Below are 22641 nucleotides of genomic sequence, written 5' to 3' on the forward strand. Positions count from 1 at the left end.
CTATCTCTTTTCTTTTTTCAACTAGTTCAATCTCTTTTCTTATAAATCCTAAAAAGTCCTCCAAACATATCGCACCTATATATAAAGTTTCTTTGTTAAATTTGTTACTGAAATGATTAATTAATTTTTTACCTTAAATTAAATATATTTTAATTAATTAATCCACACACAACAGTCAGATTGAATCTTGACCTTTTGAAAAAAACTGGAGAAGCCAAAACCATGCAAAAAATTACTATTACTCACCTCAAATCCAGAACAGGTCCCGGATCTTCTCACGTAAATTGCAGCTCAGGTTGAGTTTTAGGAAGCGCAGAGTTGCCATATCTCTCCTCAGCGTTTCTTTACCAAGTTTGAACTTGCTGTGCCTAAATGCAATTTCCCCCCTTCTTCAGTCAGTTGCACAGGTCCAAACATGTAACATCTTAAAAATTAAATGCTCCAATTTCTGCAGCACATTGCTAACACTGCTACAACCTGTGATACAAACTTATCTCATCATGGAACACCTGGTCTAGGTCCAATCCAAAATTAGAGCTGCAGGATGCATAGGAACACCAAAAGAATACACAGAGACCACATCATCCACCAAATGCCCAGTTCAAAAGTTATGCAAGTCCATGTCTCTGCCTCATTATCCATAGAGGGAAATTGCTCACCTAATAGTAGCAGCAGAATTCTTCCAGCTCACCCTCTACCATTATCAGAAGAAAGCTATAATAATAGAGTTTAATACAATCATCACGATTTACACTGTCTTGACTGATTAAGATTCTGATTTACAATGAAATCTACCGGTTAAAAAATTTGAAAGCACAGTAACTCTCACCATAAAAGTCACCAATCACCACCGAGGCATTCCCTTCTGGAGGGCAGTTATGTCACAATTACTTTTAGGCAGCAACATCAGAACCGAAACCAATAAAAGGTTTCATTAGGATGGAAAATACTTACCATCTTGTAAACCCAGAGCATAATAACCTCAAACGATGATGAGAAAATGAATAGGAGACTTGAAACATAAAGAATGATTTATGACTAGTGGTTATATGTTTTAACCATTGATACAAAGTACTAAGGAAGCTATAACTGCCTGTCTGTAACATTTTTTTGATATCCTAGATGTACCCGAGCAGTTCATAGGCCAAAAAAAAAAACATGAACTTGCCACCATCAATTGTGCTAATATTTTCTTCTAAATATGGTAATCCTTACATACTAAGACTCATCATTTACAAAAAGATTATTTCCTCATGACCCAAAAGGCGAAACTAGGTGACTCAAAGTACAAAAGTGCATGTTACCACCACAGCCCCTCCTACCAGTCATATACCCTTCCCCAGTTATATAAACCCCTATAGTTCTCTCCATGTCTAGCACCAAAGCCACCATAACTTGGACGAGGTCCCCTCTGGATGTTTCCAAAAGTCTGCACCAGTAAAGAGCTGAAAATTAATAAATAATCCAAAAGTAGATCAATTATTTACTTTAACTTTTCTCTTTAACACTTGCTGGTCACATAAAAATAAAGGAAACCTCAGTATCTAGTTTTCTTGTCTCCGAAAAACAGTTGTGTCCAGTCCTTGCTCCACTAGTGAGTGAGTTACAAGAAATTGTGTCAAAAAATTCATCCTTTTTATATGCAGGCTGCACATAAAAGCCGTAAAGGACACACCACGTTACACATTAGATTAAGTAGATGGTTGCAAACAAACCTGAGTCACAGAGACATAGAGCATATCTCTCACATGCACATACAGAACCAAACCTTTGTGCTCTTACCTTATGATCCACTACAGCACTAGAAAAATCCTTGTCCACAAAGATTTCATCAATAACTTTGTGCTCCAAACCATCCAAGTTGTCCCTGTGCTTTCCTTTGCCAAGACAGCCCCACACTTTATCCTTCTTAAACTTCTCGTTCATTGCTTCAAAATCAAATTCTTCAGTAAATAGTGTTGAAGAATACTGGGATTGCAAAGTAACCAACAACAAATAATTAAAATCAGTCGGACTACAAGTAAATTCTCAGAATTGATCAAGTCACCAGATTTGCCAAAGATGAAATGCCTCACATGAACTCTAGCATGCTATAATAGATAACTGCAGACCATCTCTTCAGAATTGAAACAAACCAAATATATCTATATTTACAGCCAACTCAGGTAGCAAACACAGCAAATAAAAGCACTCAGATACAGTAAAAAGAGGTGCAGCTAAGGATGGATCAGGCAAGGGCCAAGTATAATTCAAAGACCAGTAATATATTGCCTGTATTGACGCTCTCTTTTTGAGAGGTTTCTAGGTACTTTTATGGTACAGATACCTCTCTGTCTCAGCCATTGGATCTTATGGAGATGTATTTAAAAATGGCCTCCAATGACAAAGATGGAGACAGATATTTAAAAATGTATCAATAGAATATCAATCAAATATTCTTACTCCTAAGGGCAGCAAATCACTTATCCTTATCTAGTTGGAAATCTGTAAATCTATACTCTTCTTACAGAAATAGATACATACAAGTAGCACATATAGTTCCTATTTCTATATTAACAATTTAGATTAGTTGATTTCTAATTCTTATGAACTTCCAGATTTTTAGGAATTCATAGAAAACTTGAACCTCCTTAATGAGGAATGCCTTTGCGTATAAATACTAGATATATATATACTGCTCATTTGAGATTCTACAAAAGACTTTCTCCACGTGTACCAAAGCTTCCACTCCCTAGGACTTCTTTTCTCGGACTCCATGGTTGAACCTTACAAAATCAATTGGAGTTCATTGTTGTTGATCTTCGCAGCCAAAACCCTGCTTCCAATTTTTACATCTGCTACAAATATTAAAAATCTCTAAATATTCATCAAATCTACATGGGCTCACAACTAAGTCCATGCCAAGTACGTCAACTGGAGAGCTTCTGATTTAATTCATCATATTCACTGAATGGAGAAAAACTATCCAAAATGGCCATAGGTCCTGAGAATTTCGTAAGAGGAAAAAAAAACCCATTTGACTGGAACATGTTCAAAAACCAGAACATCCAAAATTTAGTGCGTAGACAGACGGGTGAAGATTCAATGATTATAATGCAACTTGAAATCACTGGGAATTGTATATCTCGTAACTACTGAGAGATCCAGAAAGATGCTTTTCAGATGTACTCCAAAATGCAAGATGGTGCTCTAACATGTTCACTATCCAGACTATCTAAAATCATGCTTATTTCAGAAGGGGGAAAAATCATTACCAACGTGACACTCTCAAGAATATCAAGAATATTCTATTTTCTTTTATACTGATATCTTCTACATTAGAGTATAAACCCCTTGATTAAATTCTTTATTATTTTAACCATCTTTAGCTAAGCTTCCATGTGCAAGGATGTTGTATATGTAGTTTGTAAACATCCATATTAGAAATATATAAAAAAGATAAACATCCTCTCCACCTGATTCTACCATTATCAACGTGGCATTAGAGTCATGCCGTCATTGCTGCCACTTCCAGAACTGATCTCGCAAACTCCCAAGGGCTTCACATTCCTGAAGTAAACTTCTCAGAAAAAACTTCATTGCCCTCATTTTTCCTCAGGTGCCCTGCAGGCAACTTCAGCTCAGGCTTTATTTTTCCCGATGAAGTAGTGCTATGCATACAAACCAAGAGAGACAACTCCAACACAGGAACTAGAGAGAGTGCTGAAATGCACTGGTTCACATCAATCTTCCTTGGAGTTATTAGCCTCTGGTTGTGGGCAGAGAACATTGACATGTCATTTGTATCCAGAAAAGGATGCCGCCCTATAATGCCAAGTCCCCTTGCAGGGTCACGTCTCTTGCCTTCTTCAGTGATAAAGACACCTGTAAGCATAAAGTAACAGTGCATATGGCATCAAGCCTCCATGCAGAGTGCACGTGCCTTGCCTTCGTTTGTGAACAAAGAGAGTCGATATCCCAGGAGGTTCCAAACAGCAGGAAAAATAGCAGGAACCATAGCAGCAGACAAGGTTTGCAAAGAGAATTGCGAAAATAGGTACCAGTAAGTTTAGAGTTGAACGTCTTTCCAATGCAAATATATAACTTAAGCTGTGTTTTATCACAGCTCGAATCTCAATCATCCAAAACCCAGTTTAACTTCATTAAGTCAGGTACTACATTTCTTGCTAATGTTAAAGAAAAAATTGACATGTATATCATGTAGGTTCTGGAGCTTCGGAATATGACAGGCTCTTCAAAGACCTTTGAAACCTATACACCATGCTCAGCTAATGAAGAACTCCATATTGCAAACAGGTCTTTATCATCTATGACAGGTGAATATCCTATTACTTGCACATACTCCATTACACAGTCTTTTGTCCTTCATGTTCCGGGTTTTTCTAATAATTCCTTTGTCCATAAGTGCAAGCGCCAATGACATTAATTGCAAAGCTAAATTCTACACTACTTGTTTTTTTTAGGAAGAAGTCAGAAAATTAAACGAAAAAGATTATTTCTAGTAGACTACAAGATAGGCTCTATATGTTAATGAAGAGTAACAGCTCTTTGATTCCCTCCGAAATCTGAGCTATGGCAGGCAAGTTTCTATCCGGATATTGACAAGCTATCCAGTTGTATAAGAGATTAAACTATTTATTATTTTTCTTTTTAGAGAAAAACTTATTCTAGTTAATCTAAAAGTTACAATTTCGAGTCATTGGTCTCCCCTGCATGGCAGGCAAGTTTCTATCTGGATATTGACAAGCTATCCAGTTGTATAAGAGATTAAGTTATTTATTATTTTTCTTTTTAGAAAAAAACTTATTCTAGTTAATCTAAAAGTTACAATTTCGAGTCATTGGTCTCCCCTGCATGTGAATTTGCAAAAGCTACACGAGCTTTTTATCATTTGATTAGAACTAAAATTTATGTCATTTTTATAACTATTCAATTTAATGCATAGGTCGCACTTAAATTGTGTCATTATCTATCTATAGTTGATTTGTCAACTTTAGTAATTTTTGCACTATAATAATTTGGGCATACCTTTTACATGCCAAAACAAGGTTTTCTATTCTTTTAAGTCATTCCACAACATGTTACACACAAAGTTGGATGCAGAAGTCAAAATTTTTTGAACTGATAATAGTACTGAATACATACACACTTGCAAGATCTCGTCCTGTTACCTCATGGGGAGATCCAGTCTTGCCCATTGCTTACCGTATTAATCGAAGGCCATTGAAACCATTAGTTTTAAAAAACCCGTTAGAAATTTTAGAAGTTATTAATTCACTTCTTTGGGTATATATTGCCATAAGAGGGCATAGAAAAAATTAGACCCCTGAGCTCTTAGGTGTGTCTTTACTCCAGAAAACAAAATGGTTATAAATGTTATTCCTTCCACAAGGAAACCGCTTGTCAATATGGATGCCAAATTCAGAGAATTCAAACCAATATTCCTGGCTATTCCAGTAATCTCTTGAAAGTAGATTAGAGAATAAGAAGTAATATAAGGTTTCCTGTCTTTGGACTTGCTTCTACTTATACCGACCTCAATTCCTAATTATACAGTTAGAAACCTGAACAATCTTAATCTGGACAAACTAGATACGTCAGAGTTGAGAACTTACTCCCACAGACACAAGATTCTTGAATACAGTATATCTAGTCAGATGCTGATACTGGATTCAATCCCTGAAGAAATTGGTCATTCAATTACTACTCCTGATCCTCTTAACCTAGATTGAAATGCTAATTATCTTGATGTTCTCATTGCCCTCAGAAAAGGGATTCCTACTTACATCTTCATAAAGTTTGAAACAATCAAAGAAATTATGTAAGAAAAAAAATTCATTATTACAATAATTGAATAGTATTAAAATTTTTCATAAAATTTGTTTAAATAATTTCAATATAAAAAATATTCAATATCAAAAAATATTCTAATTAATTATTTACTTATTTTGTTCAATATAAACATTGATATTAAATTACCATTAACTAAGTTTTAAAAAAAAAGTTAAATAATTTATAATAAATAAAAAACTACTAATAACAAACTAATGTTATATTCTTATTTTAAAAAATTACATTACTAAATTGAGAAAAGATGAAATTAATGAGTACACTCATTAAAAATATTATTTACCTCTTACAACACAAGTTATATCTCAAAAGCATTTATTTCTAGCTTTAAGTTTAATTTATGAAAAGCCAATAACATATATTCTTTTTACTTAAAAGACACTCTTGGTTTTTAGAGTTCAGCCAGCTTCTACTTTTTCACAACAAAAACTCAAGCAGAAGTTTCACTAAGGAGGCACTTAAACCTCAGTTGTTAATAACGGAGTTCACCTAAACATACGACATTGATTATCAAGAGATTTTTGCCTTAGTTGCAACAATGAAAACTATCAAAATCCTCTAATCATGTGCAACAAATCCTGACTAAAGACATTCAACAACATGATGTTAAAAATGCGTAGCTATTTGGAAGAAGAAGCCAGTATTCAAGCTCTTAATCTAATGTTTAAAAGAGTAGTGTAACGACTCCGGAAATTTAAATGAAATGTATGTATTAAAAATTTCAAATACGGAAGCGTAATAAAAATTTTAATTAACATCTTTTACACAATAACCAAAACGTACTCAAAATATGAAGGAACAAACTAACTAAAAGAGATACTCAAAATAAGAACTATAGATTTAACTATGAAGTCTTTAGGCGTCCCCTTCGCCGTCTTCCGGCTGAACGGGCTCGGGAACAACGTTTTCCTGATCTGAAATGGTTAAATAAGGAATGAACTACACCAGCCCAGTAAAGACATCACACTATCTCACCGCCACGGAAGTAAATGTGGGTAGAAAACAAAAATGACCAATGGAGCATAATTTATAACAAACTCGTTTATTAACATAAAAATATTTACTGTCCACTTACCTCGATGAGATCCATGAAAACAACATATGAAAGCAATAACATTATCATCATCATGAAATCATATAAACTTTATAACATAATACTTACCACGCCTTTGCATTTCAATCATTAAACAACATATTTTCCTCTTTTACCAGCTTACTAGCATCCATGGGGATCCATAAGGGATCCCCGCTATCCGTGAATCATTAACATTACAACCTGATTCCAGGGTCGTCCCTATACCCCGTCCAGTATGGGCGCCAAAACCATGAACCTCAAACCCCGTCCGGTATGAGGGTGAAACGGGTCGTCCCCATACCCCTTCCGGTATGAGCGCCAAAACACATAAGGTCTCCATACCCCATCCGGTATGAGAGACCACGTTCCCGGTAGGGTTCTCTACGGACCCAATCCGTCCACCATCTCCCAAGATATCTAATCAGGCTGTCCACATTTTTTACTTATCAATTCATATAACCTTTATGCCTTTTTCCTTAATCTCAATCATCGAATCATACACAACATGTAAACCAGTAATTGACACCAAACAAGACAACACAGTATCGGATTCACCATAATACAAAGCATAATAAAAGAAACCATGATTCATGCATACGAGACCATAACATAATTACATTAAACATCATACTGCATTTAATACTGAAAATTAGATCAAACAACAACAGACCAACACTGTATCAGACTCGGGCTCCATTGGCAACCACAATCAATTATACATCTATGAAGTCTCAAAATACCGTTTAATTATTTATTAAGCTTTAATACCGTGATAGGAAATAGGGTGAGGGGTCCTTGTTTCGGGGTCTGAAATCGATTCTACAGTGCGCCTACGGGCTGTCCCTAATTTCTTTAAATTTTTCTCAAAAAACTGAAACGCACTACCGGTACCTGCACGTGTCCCAAAAAAATCCCAAATCAGACCTCAGATTGGCCGTTTTTGGCCGTTTTCGATCGAATTCGGCCAAACTTGCATCGGTCCCTGCGATAAAACAACCCTAGGGCCCTCGGTGAGCCAAAAAATTAAGAAAAACTGAGACTTATCGGCGGTGGTGCTCTCGGGTGCAGCGGCTCCTCTGGCGTGAGTCACGTTTTGATGTTTGGCTCTGATCAACCTGTAGAGAAAAGAACGGCGATCACAATTGTATAAAATTTGCATCGAAGGGAGGCCGGCAAGGGCCTCATCGGAGACAAAAACATAAGGGAGTCGCGGCGCCGCCGCCGGACTTCGACTGGGTTTTTCGGCCGTTTGGCTAGTGGTTTGGCTCCGGTTTGGACATAGGCGGACTCAGCATCGAAAAACGAGCCAGGAGGAGAAAATTTACTTTGATCGACGGTCGGAAACTTCTCTGGTGCGGCGGCCGGCTCCTCCGACGTCTGATTCTTCTTCTCCGACGAGGCAGTGGCGGCTAGGGTTTTGTGGTCAGGTGTGGGTGGGGTTATTTATACCATTTGCCTTTTAATCTCAACCGTCCATCAAGATTAAATCTGAATCGTCCGATCGCGATTTAATTGGGATTAAATCTGAGCCGTCCATCGCGATGCAATCTGGGTCGTCCGTTTTTGATTGAATCTGGGCCGTCCGTACTCATGAATCTGGGCCGTCCGTACTCATGAATCTGGGCCGTCCATGCGCACGTTTGATCTGGGTCCTCCGTGCACGCGGGAACGGATCTGGGTCGTCCGATCGCGCGCACGCGGATCGCCCACATGGCCCATCCCGTGTCAGTGTTTCCTTGCCACGCGGCATGTCCTGGTTGGGCGGGGCTACTGACGTGGCTGCTGACGTAGCACAACTTTTCTAAATTTCGTTTTGACTATCGATTTCTGATTTTCTTTTCAAAAACACCCCCAGAATCCAAATTTTCACCCATTTTTCCCAAAATCAATTTCAATTAAATCCAAATAATATTTTTACCCAATTTTATCATTATTATTATTTTTATTTTCATTAAATTAAATTAAATAAAAATCTAAAAAATTCAAATACAAAAAAAAAATAAATGAAAATAAAAATAATAAGAATAAAATAAAAAAAAAATACTTGGGTGTTACAAGTAGCATAAAGTATATAGATTAAAGAAGGTACTTTGTGGGCTGAACCAATCCCCACGAAAATGGTTTCCCAGATTTAGTAATTGTCATGGCTTCCTTTTGGTACCATCAGAGAAACACTAATTGTACCATGTTCTTCAAACACAATGATTATAAGATTACCGTACCCATTGTCTATATTGATGATATAGCAATGGAAAATAATGGTGGAGAAGAAATGAAGAACTGTAGAAGTTTCTAGCTCATGAATTTGGATCAAAGATAACGAGAATCTCTTATATATAAACCTGTCAATATTGGCTACAGTGGCCTTTCAGACCTTATTTCAGTAGCTTAAGGTCAAGACTAGGTATGGTTTCCATAAGAATACCTCAACCCACGAGTTCCTGGAAAGCGATTATGGCACTTTCCTCCGTCGTACTCAGTTAACAAGGTAATGATTCTTGTATCTTGTTTTATGAAGATCTATGGATTGGGGATCTCCTCTTTGTTAACCTTTTGACAGATGAATTAAGCCTACGTCAGGCGTATGGTTTCACGTGTATGTTCATTCAGGTTCATTGATACAAGTGAAAAATAGAGAGACCAGTTTTAGAAGAACATAAAAAGGGAGTTTGTAACACTCTGCATCCCTTTCTTAAATGGATCTCATCTTCATGATCCAAAACAAATAGAACCAGCTACAATATATGATCCAATTCAAACAAAATCCTTATACTCAACTGATAGTGGATTTGAGATTGGCTTTGGCAACATTCATAAAATCACAAGCCCACAACAAGCTCGGCTCATCACTCGGAAGTGCTAATAGTTGGCGCTTCTGAGATTTTTACGTCATAAGCACATACCAAATTTCTTCTCATAACATTATTAATGTGAAATAGACAGTGTTATAATAACACTTCGCTATAAGTTAAAACAAAGAACTAAGATGATAATTTAATCATCAAAATAGGAAAACATACTTCCCTTAGTTAAGCATACAACTAAATTGAAGCATTTTAAAATTGTTTTAATTAATTGTTTCTGAAAATGGCATTAAAGACAAAACAAACCTGTTGGGTTGAAACTGGTAGAGGCAATAATGGAGCTTGAGTTACAGAAATAGATGCCATAGATGAAGCATTACATATTATTGGTGGCAAACCACTAATATCCTTTTGATCAGCATGCATTTTCTGCATTGAAGAAAGCAGATACAGTCGAGGCTGCACTAGTTGATCTGGAGTTAACAAAGACTGTGGCGGAGCTAAAAAATATGTGGTTGTAGTTAACAATGGGCCTGAAACAGCACTCGCAGAAGATGACCCATTATAAAGCATTGATGGAGCTTGACAAACTGATTCAGGGTTGGAAGTATGGTGGTCAGAGATAGTTTTACTAACAAACTGAGCATCAACTGTGTTCTTTGAAAGAAACAATGATGAAGGTAGACTTTCATCACCGATGTGAGATGCATGAGATGGCACCGATGCCTCCATGGATTGAGAGAATGAAACATCAGAAGCAGAATACTGTCCTTGAGCAATAGCAGGTGTAAACTTAGGGCACATAGAAGGAGATGCAATAGAAGATAAAGGGGGAACACATCCAGAGGCATCTGTTAATCCCATAACTGGTGAAGCATTTATGTCAGGCATTTGCTTAAAATTCTGCATTGTCAATGGAGATGATACAATTAATGTGGATAGAAAAGGAATAGGCTTCTGCAGAGCATGAAAAATACTGATCAGTTTTTCATTTCACTTAGCTGATGGAATGGTGTGGAATGGGATGAACAAACATTTATCTTTGGCAATCTTGAGATTGATAAGAATGAGGTAAACCGTGGTAAAGTTAGACTGGCCACAGGAGGTGTATCCTGCCACTGCATTGTCTCCATCAAGCTTCTAGCACCAAACTGAAAATGATGGTGAAGAAGTGACCCCAGCATCATTTGCACTAGAATGGATTTTATTATTTCAAAGATAACCAGGGCACATGCAAGAAAGCAATGGAATAATACCTGAATGACGGCAGGATCATCATAAACCCGTTCCTCTACTTGGGCAGGCGGGGAGGTCTTCACTTGCAAATCCTGGATCAGAAACATACTTTGATCTTAATACAATTTATAAAATGACAGATTATATAAATATGCATCCGTCCTGGCATACCCTATTAATGGGAAATGGAACCTTGGCAGTAGGACATCAATATCATATGCCTAAATACTAAAAACAAGTTAGTTATCCATGAGAAACCATAATTGCCAGTGATTCATCATCTATGAATGGCAGCAAGGAAAGCCAGGAATAAGTGAAAATGCTTCGAGGAAAAAGAAATAGATTTTATGGTCCTTCAAATGCATCAATAATAGTTGGACTAATAAAAATGCCACAAGAATCATCTAATATCTGAATGGCAGCAAGGAAAGGCATGAATGAGTGAATATGCTTCGATGAAGAAGGAAAATTAAATTTTGTGGCACTTCATATGCATCAATAACAGTTTTACTTAATAGAAGTGCCACAAGAATCAAAAACCAAAAGAAATAAAATGGTTGAAGCTGGAACTAGAAAAGTGGCAGTGCAAGAAGCAGCCATATTCAGTTAGTTGCGACATTATAGCAAAAGTGCAAACATATTCTCCACTCCCAAAGTTGTGATGAGAATGGCATAAATCTGGTTGGGTAACAGTCCATCCATCACTTAAGTATGAAGGGTGGAAAAAAAAATGCTTTCCAGATTTTGTGTGCAAAACGCGTGCCAGAGAAATTCCTAGAATGCTAAACACAAATTGAGTAAGCTCTATATCATCCACTGGAGATGCATTAAGTAAATGAACAGCTACTGTTTAAAACACTTAACACGACTATGATATATCACAAGATATGTTAAATTACAATAATATTCTTGTAAAAAATCCTCGTAAAAAACAAAACTAAATTTAAAAGAAAATCTTGTTATTTCAATACTTCTTTTAATAATTCCATCACAAATTTCAACTTAGAACTCATGAATTGTCTCACATTGCACAAATCTTTTTTTTTTTTTTTTTTTGCAATTTTTTTTCAGAATTTTCCCAAAACCTCAAATCCAAGATTGCAGAACCCTGAAAGCTCAGTACAAATTTGTATCTGTTAAAATTTCCCAAAGCCTGCATGATAATGCTATCAGTGGCAGCTAACCAGCAACCATTAAAAGACAGATTATAGTAAAGCAGCTAATCCTCGGGCGCAAATAAAGAGCACATAAGCAAAGGTAGCTTGGGTATGCCGCAATCCATCCCAGCAGTGGCCACTCGAGCATTACAAGAGCACACTCAAGCAGCAACCGTACATTCACCAACCCAGCAGAGGTAGCTTGGGTATGCAGCAATCCATCCCAGCAGCGGCCACTCAAGCATCACAGCAGCACACTCGAGCAGCAACCATACATTCACCAAATTGGCAACAGCATTGTTTGAGAGATTAGCGGAAGACCAAAAAACGTATCCTAGAGAGGAAAGACATAACAGAAATAGAAAACAACAAACCATACATTTACCAAATTGATCATTACTAACGTGTAAAGAGAATAAAATAAATGGGAAAAGAAAATGATAGATCAAATAGAACAGTAACCAAATCTTACATACCTTAATGTCACTTCCACGAAATAGAATGTATTCATACATCTTCTTACTCGGTGGAATTTCCAAACCATCCTTCTTCCTCCCCTCTGTTCCATAAGACCTTACTGCAAGATCACACAAGAAAAATTTCTGGAAGAATGATTTCAAGGAAACATATATGATCTTTAATAACATTGTATGTGTTAAAGCTCTCACTACAATACAGAGAAATTAAAGAATACAAGGCTTATCTTCAATTACATGATATGCACACATGTCAATATGAAAAATAATTGACAATTTAGATATAAGAAAAAAAGCCTAAAAAGGTGGCTGTATTAATTTACAACACCCTGTTAAGGAAAACCCAATAAGTAGTTGGAGGTACATTAGAAGGGAGAAAGAAAATTACAACTGGGAGACAGAAGAGTTAGGAGAGAGGAAATGCGTGTAGGCCTCAATTAAAATTATAACCAATAGAAGCAAACATTCACGACATCTATTAGTTCATTGAAGCATTTTGTTTAAATAAAAAGTATTAAGTATATATATTAACAAAGTACCAAGGGGGTACTATCCATTTACAGAAAATTAACAATTGTGTTTAAGAATCTATGACATTCACAAAATCTTCATCTCCATTGATGTCATGACCCAACAAAATATACCCAAAATAATAGAACCATCTATCTCTAATCCTCTATGCATTTCAACCTCAATTCCTTCAAAACCCCTACTATTCCTTCATTTCTATATCACTCAAAAAATGGTTAATTACTTAGTTCATCCAATCATATATTAGCTTTTTCTCTGTGATCATCCCTTTTTTTTTAGATAAAAATGTATAGTATATATTGACAAGGTACCGCCCATTTACAAAAAATTTACAATCATGTTAGCATGTTAATAACATTCCAAAAATCTATATCACTGATAATGTCATGACCAAACAAAATAGACCCAAAATAATGAAACTACCTATTTTTTATGTTAAAAATACTACTCTTAACACTATCAAAAACTCTACTATTTCTTTCCTTCCAAATGATTTAGAAAACAGACAGAGATATCAAATTAGCAATCTTATTTTTTACATATAAACCATCCCACGCCCAGATTTCACCCTCCACAGACCCAACCATAACCCAATCCACACCCAAACGGCCATAAACAAAGCTCCAAAAACTATGAGCAATCGGACACCAAAAAAGGAGAAGGTTACATGTTTACTTTGCATTTAAACAACAATAACAACCATTAATGAGCACCCTTCCTCTACTTCTCAGCTTGTCGATAGTTAAAATCCTCTTTCAACAAGCCTTTCAAGCAAAAAAGGCAATGCAGGGCGGAGCCTTGGTTTTCCAAATTTGCTTGGCAGGAAAGTTACATCTCAAAACATTCTCTTTTCTATTCAAATGATGATAATATGACTTGACAAAAAAAACGTCGTTCTTTTCAAACTTCCACACAGCCCAGTCATCAGAATTAGAAACAGACAGCTCAGCCAACAACAACAACAAATCCTCAAACTCTTGAACCTCCCAGTCATTCAAATTTCTGCATACATTAATCTCCCAAACAATACTGCCATTAGCAACTCGGTAAGCTTCCTCAACTACCATCTGTTTAGACTGGGCAATGCCAAAAATTCTGGGGAACCATCTGCAAAGGCAGACATCCCTAATCCAATTGTCTTCCTAGAAAATGAACCAATTTCCTCTTCCCAATTTCCAGGTTATACAATGCAGGAAATTGCCCCATTGCATCAGAATTCTTCTCCACAAACTTCTTCGATGTGTCTTCTTTCCTATCCATATACATGCCCCATCTAGCATGAACTATCTTTCTCCACAAGCTATTAACTTCTGTCAAGTACCTCCACAACCATTTTCCTTGTAAAGCAATATTCATGTTGACCATAGACCTAATTCCAAGACCCCCAAAATTGATAGGTTTTTTTACATCTTCCCACTTAACGGGGATAGTGATAAACGATAGGAAGTAAATAGTGAGATTAGCCATTGTACTTTTAATTAAAGTGTATCTCCCCCCTTTAGAAAGAAAATTCTTCTTCCACCCCGCAAGTCTTCTTTCAAACAATTCAATCACCAGATTCCAAGATAACTGATCTTTGTACTTAGCACCAAGAGAAAGGCCAAGGTACTTAAATGGAAATTCTACCTCTTTGCACCCCATAATCGCAGCAAAAGAACCAACATCTCCACTACCACCAATTTTTGCCAATTCAGACTTATGTAAGTTAATTTAAAGACCGGACACAGCCTGAAAGCACAAAAGCACACATCTCAAGTGCAGAATGTTTCTCAACTCCGGTTGACAGAAAATAACAGTGTCATCAGCAAAAAATAAGTGAGAAACTTCAGTGACAGCCCCTCTTCTCCCCACCGACACACCCCTAATTAATTGCTATTCGTGTGCTGTTAAGTAACCCGTTGAAAGCCTCCATCACATTAATAAACAAGAGAGGGGAGAGAGGATCACCTTATCTCAAACCTCTAGTAGCCATGAAAAAACTTTAAGGGGATTAACCAAAACAACGAAAGACATGGTGGTGATACACGCTTTCATCCAATCTCTCCATTTTTTGCCAAAATCCATCTTCTAAAGCATGTAATCCACAAAGTACCAATTCACATGATCATATGTTTTTTCCATATCAAGTTTACACACCAACCTATCCTTATTATTACTCAACTCATCAACCGTTTCATTAGCAGCAAAAACAGCATCAAGGATTTGCCTACCACCAACGAAAGCATGTTGACAATCACCAATAATTTCACCCAACACTTTAACTAATCTTCTAATCAACACCTTAGCAATTAGCTTGTACAAGCACCCAACCAAGCTAATAGGTCTGAAATTTTTAAATTCACATGCTCCACCTTTCATGGGTATAAGAGTTATAAATGCAGTATTTAAAGATTTAACAAACTTACCCTTTTTGTGCAGATCATTGAAAACAGCCAATATATCCTCTTTAAGCAAATGTCAGAAACTCTATAAAAAAATCATGTTAAAACCATCGGGACCCAATGCTTTATTACCATCACAGGATTTTAGCCCCTCAAGAATCTCATCAGCTGTAAAGTCTTCTTTCAGGCGTTGTCTGCTCTCTGCAGAGATACTGAGAAAAGGCAAGCCATCCAATTTCGGCCAACAAACATGCGGTTCCAAGTACAGATTTGTAAAATGCTCTTTTACAGCCTCTCGCATGTCAAAATTCCCCCCAATCTTCTTGTTATCTATAATAATCTCCTCTATGAAATTAATTCTGCGTCGGTGAGCGGCCAAAGCGTGGGAATACTTTGTGTTGCGGTCCCCTTCCTCCAGCCACTTCTCTCTTGATTTCTATCTCCACATCAGTTCCTCCTCCTTTAAATAAGGGGCAAGTTGAATCTTTAATCTACCCTTCATATTCTTTTCCTCTTCAGTCAGCCCGAAACTATCCTCTTAGAATCCAGAGAGCTGATCTAAGCCAAGATATTTTCAAAGCCACCTTTATCTTTCATCACCTCCTCTTTAGCCCAAACTTTAATGACACATTTCAAGTGCCTAAGCTTGTAAGCAAATTTGAAATTGGCACAGCCCTGAACACTACAATTTTTTCAAGTATTTTCCACCAAACTGCGGAAACTATTCTTTTTCAGCCATTTGTTGTCAAGCCGGAAAGGAACAGGTCCCGACTGAATCCCCTCTGCCTCCAAACAAATAGGATAGTGATCAGAAGTGGGTCAAGCAAGAGTTTTCTGGCTTACATTAGTCAGCTCCAGCAGGAAATTTGAGGACATCAGAAATCTATCAATTCTTAACTTACTTTTTTTATTTGACCAGGTCCAATGCCCTTTAGATATCGGTAAATCCACCATCCCTACCTCGTCCAAAACCTCTTTAAACTCTGGAGCATCAGCCACCGAAAAATTGTTACCATTCCTCTCCTCCCTTTTTAATGTCAAATTGAAGTCGCTGCCAATTATCCATCTGCCACCCCATTTAGCTCTGCACATCTCCAATTTATCCCACAATTTTGTTTTCTCCACTTTAATATCTCTACAATAGACCACAGTAAACATCCACTCAATATCTCCTTTGCAATTGCTGAATATACATGATATGGTGCACTCGCCTATGATGACATCCAAATAGTTTACTCATTCCTCCTTCCAAAAAATTATCATTCTCCCGCATATCCATTCGCAGGAACTGCATGCCAAGCCCAGTTTTTCTCGCACCAAAAACTATAATTGTAACAGAGGATTAATCCTCAATTTTCGTTTCTTGCAGACACACAACAATAGGCTTCCATCTCTTCAGACAACCTTTAATAACCAGTCTTGTACCTCTATCATTCATCCTACGAACGTTCCAAGATACAATTTTCTCTATCATTCAGAACACATCTTACTCCCTCCAGCTTTCTTGCCCTCTTTCCTCCTTCCATCATAGTTGATGGTAGATTCCAATCTTTTAAGCATCCTAGGGGTACCACAGCTAACTTTTCTCCTCTCAGTTAAAGCTGGCTCAGCTTTACCCACAAGCATTTTTCGTATCTCAATTTCAGAGAAGAAAAAATATGAAAAATCTTCCATACCTTCTAGAGAGACACCCATCTTTTTGCTGAACTTGTTCACTTTATTTATGATCCACTGAGAACAATACTTCACCTCTCGGCTTGATATGTTGATACCTTCTAAACTCAATTGAATAATTTCTTCAATCTCTGGGTCGTGAAAAGTGTCAATGGTCAAATCATTTTCGACCACCATTAAGTCCTGGTTCTCCTTCAGGTTTTCCTTTTCATCACCTGTAACTTCAAAATCAGTCTTCCCTTCATCTTCAAACTCCTCCATTGTGGAGAAAATTGAATAGATGTCTTCTTCTTCTCTATCTCTCAGCCATAGACACTGAACACCAAACACCCTTTTCTCATTTTCCACATCTGTTTCTTCTTTGTCAAGCCCAAATTTCTCACTTCCCTTTTCTTTAATATCTGTCGAGTCCCTAGGAAAAAAGAAATCCTCCTCCTTAGAGCTAGATGCCTCCCCGGGTCGGGTAGACAGCACCATTCGGATCCAGGCAAACAGAAAGGCCCCTGCTAACATCATTCTTCATTTTCCATTTCCCTTTTTCTCTCCATGAATACCTTTTCTTTTCCCCCGACCCATCTTTTTTATCAGCATGAGAACGACCCAACACGACGAGGGTCTTACCCTTATCACCTCTTTTACCAAAACGACGTTTGGGATTGTCGTTTGAGACACTAACCGTACACCCAATTTGTGGACCGTAGTGACTATTCGGGTCAACCCGACAAGATTCAGATTGTCTCTGCCCTACCCGAATCGCACTACCCTCAACAGCATATACCGCCGCCGGGTACGTCTTCTTGCCCTCGAATTCCATTGCCATATTGGCGTTGATCAGGATGTTACAGTGAGGATAGTGGACAGAAGTTTTCCAAGGAAAAATCATTTGGCCAACCTTTTCGTTTGGTCGTTCTGATTTCTTGCTTTCTCCAGCTTCTGAGTCCTTAGACGGTTTGACTGGTTTGTCCGGCAGTTCATATGCTGCCACGAATAACTTCCACCACCGTTTCCCCTGCAAACCTCCAGGAAAAAAAATTGTCTTCACCCTCCTATCTCCTTGAACAGTCAGAGTTAGGTATTCCCCTCGTCGATTTGAATCATAAGAAAACCATAATTCATAGTTTCTCTTCACCAAATGTTTCGCCCAGGTAACCGGTCTACACTTCCACCAAAAATCATCTAATGCATCGAGAAACCATGCAAACTCCTCCTTGTCCAAAAAGATCGACCTTCGGAATCCTCTCCCATTCTCCGTAATCCGTAGCCCTTCCGTCTTTTTTCCTTCGCTGCATAAATCAAAGGATTTTCCTTCTAAGTAAAGATACCTCCAACCATACGAGTTCATGTGTTAGGGTTTTGGTCGGCCAAGGCAGCCGAACAAAGACTGAGCACAGGTTAGGGTTTAGAAAGAGGGCGAGAGAGAGAGAGAGAACTACAAATCTCAATAAACAAGTAGAATTAGGAGTACTAATTCTTTCTCCGTGATCATCCCTTAATGTCGTTTATACTAATTATAGATGGTACTCGCTACACATATGAAATTCACATATAGTCACGACCTTGAACAGTATATGTTCTATAGGTTGCACCTCTGTATCCTTGAACACTAAGGAGACAGGATCCAAGTCTGGTTGATGTAACAAGGCCATGTGGCTAGAGCATGAGTGGTTGTCGGTTAGTCCTACTGTAGATTATGTTGGCAGTAGAGGATCGTCCTCAACTTAAGAGAACCTGACAAAGGTGGCCAAACAGTTAGTTACCTAACTGACCTAATAATATCCTTTTTATTTCCCAAAAAATAAAATAAAATTCACATATGGTCTTTTAGTATAATTCATCTCCTATTTTCATGGTAATAGATTACAATAACCATTTTAAAGACGTTCTCAATCCAATCCTTCATCCGATGACATTTCATTTTTTTCCATGATCATATATGGTGCCATTGTACTAATTATAAATGATACTCAACTACCCGTATGCAACTCACACTGCCTTTATGATGCATCTTTACTTTTTATGCAACTAAACTAATACTGAGCATTCTTAGTTATAAGTTTTCTTAGTGAATGTTACTTCAATTAGATAAATAAAATAAATTCAGTATCCTGATTGTTTAGAAAATAATCATTTTACGACGTTAATAATTTTAAAAACAATTGACATAATAAGATAGGATCAAACAAGTTGTTAGTAGAGAAAGGAAGGAAACCAAAAGGAGAAAGAAACCCCCCATAAATTCCTTCTAATAAGCCACAATTTCAATAAGCCATGTATGAGTTCTACACTCTTGGTTTGATCCTATGACCAAACACCTTAATTAGATCACCTTTAATGATATCCCAACAACAACTCTGGAAAAAGACAATAGTAAAACCATTAAGTCCAGAAACCCAAATACCTCTTTTAATTTAGACTTCTAAAAAGGTCTATCTACTCATGTAGCACGTTCTCTTTTGACCGGACACCAATTTAGGCCCTCGACAAAAGGTTGATTGATGGTCACATCCTCATAAAACTTCTACTAAATTAGGATTCGAAGACCAAATCACCCTCTAATCTCTCCTTCTTCTACCCCAACACCCCCCCCCCAACTCAAGTTCTAGTTTCTTTGTAGAACTCTTCATCCTCTTCCCACTAACCACTCTAATCAAGAAGTCTAGAGTCGGCATCCCTTAAATCCATTTATTTTTATTTTTTCATTTAGCTAATATATTTTTTAATAAGCAACTCCACATATTCACTTTTAAGGGTGGACATCTCACAAGTTGGTCATCATTAAGATTAGAAAATGTCATTGTATCAAGAAAGGAAATCTCTTGAAGAACATTATTTTTTATAGTTTGAAGTTTAGAAGAAGACCTCCTTATCCTGAACCTTCAGCTTACCTTTGAGGAATTACAACTTCTTCGTGAACCTAAAACCCTTCAAACCCACCAGCATACTCTCCAAGCACCAAGTTCTGATGTTCTCTCAGAAATTAAAGTGAGTCGGCAAGATGTTCTTAAAAAGGGATGGGACCCTACTTAGACGACTACACTCCAAAAGAACTAGTAATCATAAACCTCTTGGACAAAATCAGGAAAACAGTCTTTCCAACTATAAAAAAATAGGAACCAATCTTTCCTCTCTTTCAGACTAATGATTCCAGCAAAGAAGAGAGAGTTCAAATCTCCTTGGATTGGGCAATTTTTGTTGGTTTATGAGTGACTTTGCTGGAAAGAAGTGTAAGAATTTTTCGAGATCCTAAATAAACTTTCTTGTTATTTGAAAAATGTTCATATATTGGCTTCTACTTAGGCTAAGGCCAAAAAATGTTTCAAGGATAATTCTCTTTTAGCTTTGTATAGAGATTGATTGGTTATTCTTTCCAAGGTTTAACTGGTCTTTCTCTTTGTTTCTTCTTTTTTTTTCTTTGGTTTTGTTAAAGGATACTTAATCCTTTTTATTTGTGTCTCTCCTTTCCAATTATATTTCTTCTTTTTCTACGAAAGAAGAAGAAAATAGGAACCAATCCATGCAAGACGAAAAAATCCTATCCCTATTTAACAACCATTCAAATTGGGCATAAAAGAGATGAAGGTCTCTTAGCTCGCAATCCCAAATAGTCATTGACAACACTCATGGTCGCTATATATTCCCACCCAACTTCTCTGAGGGATCTTTGCCTACACTAAAGTCACCTCGAAGCTCTAAAAGGGATTATAAAAGCCGAGACATAAAAAAGTTTCTCCTAAAGAAAGGATTAAAAACAAGGATGAGTCAACCTGTAGGCACAAGAGAACCATAAATTGTTCAAAAAGGGCTGAAACAGAAAATAATCCCTCGATTTAGTCAACATAAGATGCCAACCTAGTGTCCCATATCACAATAAGACCCAAAGACACCACGAGATAGACTCAACAACCACACCCGAACGTAGATATGCTAAATTTTTTCATCCTTCTGAGACTACTATGCTATTGAAACATCCATTAAGTAAATAATGACTGACGTAATCATTTCATGCCCAACAGAAAATGGTTTTATCTCTCAACTTTCTCAACAAAGTAAGAAAAATCAAACATTATGACCACTGACGAAGTATTTGGATTGACTAATAATATGATTTCGTAATTTGGTGTAGTGGAATTTATACAGATGTGAGAAGTAGTAATCAAAATAAAAGAGACTAATTCTTCTTACTTTTATCTCTCGGGAGCTAAGCCAATTAAAAATCCTATTTACTATAACTTAGAAATTTTAGCTGAGACAAACATAAAATAACAATGCTCTCAGGAAATAAAACAAAAGAGCCCTAAATTAAGAAATGAACGAAAATTTGTTCATACTCTTGGAAAGTTGTCTATATAAAAATGTGAATGTCTGCCTATATATAGAGATGTAAAAAGGAACTCTACTTTAAGAAATGCACAAGAAGTTCAGGGTAGTTAGGAACATAGTAACGAACTCGCACCATAAAACATACATGTAAGGGTGGAAAAAGTAACACATACATGTGTGAGAAAAAAGTAAGCATATCCATCTATTTATGTTCATAAACAAAGGTATATAGAGATAGGCACCGTTTTTTAGGCCGATAGTGGAATCTTGGACATTGAGATGATAAAGGACGCCCTCATAGCGAATCTCATACTTCGAAATCAAACTGATGAAGCTCCCAATATAAGATTCCCCTGCGCTTCTTGAATTCGATGACGACGTAGAAGTCTCGGTCGCCATTCATCTAATATTTTTCTTTCACTAAGAAAATATGCGAGAATCTGAAATCAAACGAAGTAATAATTGAGACAATTGTCCTTGAATCTCTTTCTTAAAGTTAGCGTGGAGGTTCAAATTTTTGGAAAAACAAAAGTTATATGGAGGTTAGTGTTCGTAACTTCTCTCTCTGTCTCTAAGATTTGTTTACTAACTTCGTCTCTCTATCTATGGTGGCCCAGGGAGCCGATTCTTTCATCCACATCAGAGGTTCCTACAGTGAAACAAAAATTTCCATAAACCCATACAAGGATCCAGATTTTGAATTATGAAATATTTTACGTATGGGTAAATTATTTCTATATTATAATGTTAGGTTTTTAAGATAAAGAACAACAATCTCTAATCTTACAAAAAATAAGAAAAGAAAACAAATCTCCACCAATCGATTTTTTTAAAATATTTTAAACTAGATTTTCTGCTCTAAGCACATGATATAATTTAGAAAAAAAAATTTATTTATACAAAAATAACAGAAATATTATTTTATGCAAACAAAAATTTAATAAAAATTAAAATAATTTTTAATAAAATGAAAAATATCATATCTTATTTTTCAGCAAAAAATTATGTGATAAATAATGTATTAGAGAAAAATAGGTGATCATGAATTTATATATAGTATATAATTTTAGAAATTGTAATCAACAAAAATATTTAAATTGATAATTATTATATATATGTACTTTTTGTGGTCAAATA

The 22641-nt window shown here is 36.6% G+C and overlaps 1 protein-coding gene and 1 non-coding gene across 5 annotated transcripts; one reads left to right on the plus strand and one right to left on the minus strand.

Annotated features, from left to right (window-relative positions):
- Window positions 1-1013: 1013 nt before the first annotated feature.
- On the minus strand, window positions 1014-18883 carry DCP5-L (decapping 5-like protein). Of its 4 annotated transcripts, none has more exons than XM_088216178.1 (8): window positions 17187-18874; window positions 12599-12699; window positions 10986-11057; window positions 10764-10880; window positions 10036-10632; window positions 1783-1968; window positions 1537-1647; window positions 1014-1429 (listed from the first exon to the last, which is right to left on the minus strand). In XM_088216178.1, the coding sequence occupies exons 1-8, from the start codon at window positions 17698-17700 to the stop codon at window positions 1319-1321; spliced, it is 1809 nt and encodes a 602-aa protein (XP_088072304.1). In that variant the 5' UTR covers window positions 17701-18874; the 3' UTR covers window positions 1014-1318. The 4 variants fall into 4 exon arrangements, with proteins under 4 accessions (XP_088072304.1, XP_088072303.1, XP_088072306.1 ...); XM_088216177.1 differs by having other exon boundaries at window positions 10036-10686; window positions 17187-18873; XM_088216180.1 differs by having other exon boundaries at window positions 10036-10686; window positions 15643-17329.
- On the plus strand, window positions 18736-18951 carry LOC148266763 (small nucleolar RNA U3). The gene has a single exon (XR_015818183.1). It is a non-coding gene; the product is annotated as a small nucleolar RNA U3 (small nucleolar RNA).
- Window positions 18952-22641: the final 3690 nt, after the last annotated feature.

This window comes from Carica papaya, chromosome 3, assembly GCF_054855325.1.
Source record: "Carica papaya isolate Zhongbai chromosome 3, ASM5485532v1, whole genome shotgun sequence".
Classification (NCBI taxonomy): Eukaryota; Viridiplantae; Streptophyta; class Magnoliopsida; order Brassicales; family Caricaceae; genus Carica; species Carica papaya.

Excerpts from the sequence above, each read along its gene's own strand:
- DCP5-L (XM_088216177.1), bottom strand. The coding sequence starts at position 17,700 with ATGATGTTAGCAGGGGCCTTTCTGTTTGCCTGGATCCGAATGGTGCTG. Across the intron at positions 11,058-12,598 it reads TTCGTGGAAGTGACATTAAG|GATTTGCAAGTGAAGACCTC; the intron begins GTATGTAAGATT and ends TTTCTGATCCAG. Across the intron at positions 1,430-1,536 it reads CAAGAAAACTAGATACTGAG|ACTTTTGGAAACATCCAGAG; the intron begins GTTTCCTTTATT and ends TTACTGGTGCAG.